The 6,062-nt window shown below is 41.5% G+C and overlaps 1 protein-coding gene across 1 annotated transcript; it reads right to left on the reverse strand.

The window, feature by feature from the left end:
- Nucleotides 1-247: 247 nt before the first annotated feature.
- foxl2l (forkhead box L2-like) lies at nucleotides 248-2,960 on the reverse strand. The gene has a single exon (XM_061970516.1). It carries the CDS (start codon nucleotides 2,926-2,928, stop codon nucleotides 2,254-2,256), a length of 675 nt encoding a protein of 224 aa, XP_061826500.1. The 5' UTR covers nucleotides 2,929-2,960; the 3' UTR covers nucleotides 248-2,253.
- Between the last annotated feature and the right edge of the window lie 3,102 nt (nucleotides 2,961-6,062).

A 6,062-nucleotide genomic window follows, 5' to 3' on the forward strand; every position in this document is an offset into this window, starting at 1 on the left:
AGTCCATCGGCATGCGCTCTGCAAACAGCCTCTTTAAACACAGGTATTGAGCAAACTAATTGCATACTAATAGGACAAAAGGAATTTTGATTCTTATTTCTGAAAAAATGTCCTCGAGGATTAAATTTACCCTCCTTCCTACAGTAGTTCCTTTATAGCACAAGGCTCAAACTCAAGGCTCGGAGGCCTGGAAATAATGTACACCAAGAAGGCATTTCATCTTTATTTATAAATGTATTTACACTTTGACATAAAAAAAATGCACAGATGCATGCAAATGCAGCTCTTAACTCAATGTTTTATTTGATGCAACAAGCTATTCCTGGCTTTTTTGTCATCAAAACCCTTTTCTAATGAAAAATCTACACTAGCTGAATTTAAGTTGTCACTTTGATTTTTGACTCCAAAGCAGGTTTTCCATCAGTTTGTCGGTAAATAATGATAATAATCAAACAAAGGGGAAATTGTGTATAATATCATGAAGCCGCCCTCCAGGGACTTTGGTATCTGCAATGTGGCCCACGATGAACATGAGTTTGACGCCACTGCTTCACAGACATGTTGAATTGTGCAAGTATAAACATGATGCAGCCTATACTTCAGTGCAACTTTATTTATTTAACATTCATTCATTTTCTGTAACGCTTATTCTCATTAGCTTCACAGGTATAAGATGGAGCCTATCCCAGCTGACTTCGAGCGAGCCAGCCGAGACATGGTTTTAGTTACCAAACATGATGCACTTTACATGAAGCCAGTAAAACAGCTGGAAGTGCAATACACTTTTGCACAAGAGCCTAAAAACTGAAATAAATAACATGCACTTCATGGACATCACTGAATCTGGCTGTAACAGCATAATAATCCATCCATCCATCCATTTTCTACCACTTGTCCCTATTGGGGTCGCGGGGGGTGCTGGAACCTCATAATAATGTCATTTGTAAACACATAATAAGTAAATTTAAGCATTTAAGTCCCATCTTAAAAATCATTTGTATACGCTAAACTTTAAACAGAACCCCCTTTTAGACCAGTTGATCTGCTGTCTCTTTTCTGCTCTGCCCCCCTCTCCTGTGTGGAGAGGTTATTAGGTGAACACAGATGATTCGCTAGCTGTTCAAATTCAAGACCCGGGGTGGACCACTCATCTGTGCATCAGTTGGGGACGTCTCTGCGCTGCTGACTTGTCTCCACTCAAGATGATCTCCTGCTGGCCCCACTATGGACTGGACTCTCACACTATTAACTAGATCTAGTCGACGTTCATTGCACCGGTCGCCCAGGGGTTTCTAGTGTGCATCAACTAGTGTGCCGTGAGATACAGTCTGGTGTGCCATGGGAGATTATGTAATTTCACCTATTTGGGTTAGAAATATTTTTTGCAAACCAGTAATTATAGTCCCCGCGACCCCAAAGGGAATAAGCGGTAGAAAATGTATGGATGGAATTATAGTCTGCAAATGATGTGTTGTTGTTGAGTGTCGGTGCTGTCTAGAGCTGGGCAGAGTTACAGTGTAATACTCTTCCATATCAGTAGGTGGCAGCCGGTAGCTAAATGCTTTGTAGATGTCGGAAACAGCAGGAGGCAGTGTGCAGGTAAAACAAGGTGTCTAATGCTTAAACCAAAAATAAACAAAAGGTGAGTGCCCCTAAGAAAAGGCATTGAAGCTTAAGGAAGGCTATGCAGAACAAAACTAAAACTGAACTGGCTACAACATCAACAAAAACTAAATGCTGGACAACAGCAAAGACTTACTGTGGAGAAATGACAATGTACATCCGAACATGACATGACAATCAACAATGTCCCCACAAAGAAGGATAAAAACAACTTAAATAGTCTTGATTGCTAAAACAAAATAGGTGCGGGGAATAGCGCTCAAAAGAAGACATGAAACTGCTACAGGAAAATACCCAAAAAAGAGAAAAAGCCACCAAAATAGGAGCGCAAGACAAGAACTAAAACACTACACACAGGAAAACAGCAAAAAACTCAAAATAAGTCAGGGCGTGATGTGACAGGTGGTGACAGTACACCTACTTTAAGACAAGAGCTATAGTGATGCATGCTTGGTTATGGTTTGAAGTCATATCCAACAATTGCGACGACTTTTTACTGTCAAATGAGTTTAGTTTTTTAATGATTTCTGCTGGTGGTGTGCCTCTGGATTTTTTCAACGCAAAAAATGTGCCTTGGCTCAAAAAAGGTTGAAAAACACTGGGCTAAAATATGGTCATCTTTTGTCCATTTTACTGCTCTAAGGGCTCAACTCGCCCCTCTGTGGTCTGGTAGCCGCACCCCACAACCACAGTGCCCCCGCCTGGGCTGACTGGCTGGGTCACAGTGCCGTATGGATATCCGTTGTGCGGCACCAGAACCGGCTGCTGGTGATAGACGCCATAGGGGAGGAGAGGGTGGAAGTGAGGTGGCGGCGGCGGTGGAAAGTAGGAGCTCACTCCGGTTTGATGGAGCACCTGTTGGTGGGATCGAGGCTGACACATTCCCCAGGGGGCATCCACATAGTGCGGCGACAGGTAAAGCAGGTCTGGTTGAACTTTCTTCACCCTGTGACGGCGCCGGTAGTTGCCGTATTTGAACATGCCATCAAAGGCGGGGTCAAGCATCCAGTGGTTGCGCTTCTTCGCCAAATTGGTCTCCTGGGGCACCTTGATGAAACATTCATTCAGAGACAAATTGTGTCGGACGCTGTTTTGCCAGCTCTTCTGGTTCTTGCGATAGAATGGGAACCTGGAGGAGATGTAGTCATAAATGTTGCTCAGAGTTGCCCTCTTGCCCGAGCTGTCATTGATGGCCATGGCGATTAGAGCAACGTACGAGTATGGTGGTTTCTCCCACTCACCCGCACTATTTGGGCTCATTTCCTGCAGCTGCGCTCCCTGATTCTTTGGTGATGTATCCTCCATTGTGCGTCCGTGTGTGTGTGTGTATGTGTGTGTGTGTGTCCTGCTCTGCAAGAACTCCTAAGTTAAGTTAGCCGTGTGCTGCCAAGCAAGACACAGGTGCAGCAACAAACTCCGCCCTGCCACTTTCATTATTACACCCTTCATGTGACTTCTCTTGAAAATGTTGAATAGTTCTGCTTTGGAGTGGTTTAATCAAAGAGTTGTTTATTATTTATTGAGGATCCCCATTAACCGACACACAAACGGCAGGCTCGTCTTCCTGGGGTCCTTTTCAAAAGTTCAAAGTAAAATAATAATACACAGATCCAGTCACAAGACATCCACAAATCTAGTTACAAATAAAAGAAAAGGAAAAGAAAAAGAAAATTCTCAAAATAATGACATAAAACAACAGTACACAGATACAGTTGCAGAACATACGCAGATCCAGTTACAATAAAAGAAAGGAAAAAGGAAAAGAAAAAGAAAATTCTCAAAAAAAAAAAAAAAAACAGTACGCAGATCCAGTTACAGAACATACGCAAATCCAGTTACAGTAAAAGAAAGGAAAAAGGGAAAGAGAAGAAAAAAAAAAGTTCTCAAACTGATAACATGAAAGATTGCATCAGTAGAAACAATTGTGCACACAAGCTGAGGCAGAGCATAGATCACGGTCGCCTTGCAAAAGACTCGTCATCTTCTCATAATTAGAAACATAATGTGTAGTTTCGCACAAACCACACAATGTGGTTACACAATCACCACAAATGTAAATGTCTGCAAAAAATTGTTTTGTGGTTTACAAAGGTGTGGTCGCGTAGCGCATGGTTGCTGTTGGTGTGACCACAGGATACAGGGACAGTTGGCACATAAAAATATCTTTTAATTAGGACGAGGCAGGCAAAAAGCCAAAGGCACACCAAGAACAATAGTCCTGTGTCGCAGGTAAACCCAGGGCAAAATTACTGCAAGACAAAACCAAAACACTAGCGTTAATTTCGTTGACAGATCATTTTCGTCTTAGTTATCGTCAACAACCTATTTTCCAAATGACAATAAGACCATGGCGGATTAAAAAAAAGCAGATTGACTAAGACGATAACATTAACTGACATTTTTGTCGACGAATAAAAACAAGACAAAAATGTTGAAAGAAACAAAATACAATCATATTTATTTTGTCTTGCAGACAAGTGGGACAAGTTGGTAATATATCCAACCAACGCTCTTTAACGGCGCACAGTTAGTTATGAAGGCGAGCCAATCAGATGCTTTTCCTTGTGAGATGACAAAATTGGATTTTTCACCGAAAAAACAATAATGTGTGGATTCAACATGTTCCCCATCGTAATATGTGTACAAATGGGGGTAAGTGAAGAGGACACATTTTATTTTTGACGCTATGTGATGCCATCTGTTGGCAAGTCATCATGACATCTGCACAACTGTAAGTTAAAGCTATGGGGAAAAAAACCCATTTCCATATGAGTTGGGAAATTATGTTAGATGTAAATATAAACGGAATACAATGATTTGCAAATCATTTTCAACCCATATTCAGTTGAATATGCTACAAAGACAACATATTTGATGTTCAAACTGATAAACCTTTTTTTTTTGTAAATAATCATTAACTTTAGAATTTGATGCCAGCAACACGTGACAAAGAAGTTGGGAAAGGTGGCAATAAATACTGATAAAGTTGAGGAATGCTCATCAAGCACTTATTTTGAACATCCCACAGATGTGCAGGCTAATTTGGAACAGGTGGATGCCATGATTGGGTATAAAAGTAGATTCCATGAAATGCTCAGTCCTTCACAAACAAAGATGGGGCGAGGGTCACCACTTTGTCAACAAATGCATGAGCAAATTGTTGAACAGTTTAAGAAAAACCTTTCTCAACCAGCTATTGCAAGGAATTTAGGGATTTCACCAACTACGGTCCGTAATATCACCAAAGGGTTCAGATAATCTAGAGAAATCACTGCACGTAAGCAGCTAAGCCCGTGACATTTGATCCCTCAGGATGTACTGCATCAACAAGCGACATCAGTGTTTAAAGGATATCACCACATGGGCTCAGGAACACTTCAGAAACCCACTGTCAGTAACTACAGTTGGTCGCTACATCTCTAAGTGCAAGTTAAAACTCTCCTATACAAGGCGAAAACCGTTTATCAACAACACTCAGAAACGCCGTCGGCTTCGCTGGGCCTGAGCTCATTTAAGATGGACTGATACAAAGTGGAAAAGTGTTCTGTGGTCTGACGAGTCCACATTTCAAATTGTTTTTGGAAACTGTGGACGTCGTGTCTTCCGGACCAAAGAGGAAAAGAACCATCCGGATTGTTATAGGCGCAAAGTTGAAAAGCCAGCATCTGTGATGGTATGGGGGTGTATTAGTGCCCAAGACATGGGTAATTTACACATCTGTGAAGGCACCATTAATGCTGAAAGGTACATACCGGTTTTGGAGCAACATATGTTGCCATCCAAGCAACGTTACCATGGACGCCCCTGCTTATTTCAGCAAGACAATGCCAAGCCACGTGTTACATCAACGTGGCTTCATAGTAAAAGAGTGCAGGTACTAGCCTGGCCTGCCTGTAGTCCAGACCTGTCTCCCATTGAAAATGTGTGGCGCATTATGAAGCCTAAAATTCCACAACGGAGACCCCCGGACTGTTGAACAACTTAAGCTGTATATCAAGCAAGAATGGGAAATAATTCTACCTGAGAAGCTTAAAAAATGTGTCTCCTCATTCCCAAACGTTTACTGAGTGTTGTTAAAAGGAAAGGCCCTGTAACACAGTGGTGAACATGCCCTTTCCCAACTACTTTGGCACGTGTTGCAGCCATGAAATTCTAAGTTAATTATTATTTGCAGAAATAAAGTTTATGAGTTTGAACATCAAATATCTTGTCTTTGTAGTGCATTCAACTGAATATGGGTTGAAAAGGATTTGCAAATCACTGTATTCCGTTTATATTTACATCTAACACAATTTCCCAACTCATATGGAAATGGGGTTTGTATTTGCTGCTTCCAATTCTCCTGCGTTCATAAACAAATTATAATGGAGGCGTGCATCGTGACTCTGTGTCACAACACACATACGCACCTGCATTGCCAGAGACGTTGCATGAACAAA

Source organism: Nerophis lumbriciformis, linkage group LG01, assembly GCF_033978685.3.
Source record: "Nerophis lumbriciformis linkage group LG01, RoL_Nlum_v2.1, whole genome shotgun sequence".
In the NCBI taxonomy this organism is placed as follows: Eukaryota; Metazoa; Chordata; class Actinopteri; order Syngnathiformes; family Syngnathidae; genus Nerophis; species Nerophis lumbriciformis.

Bases quoted from the DNA above. Each gene is read 5' to 3' on its own strand.
- foxl2l (XM_061970516.1), bottom strand. From the start codon at position 2,928: ATGGAGGATACATCACCAAAGAATCAGGGAGCGCAGCTGCAGGAAATG.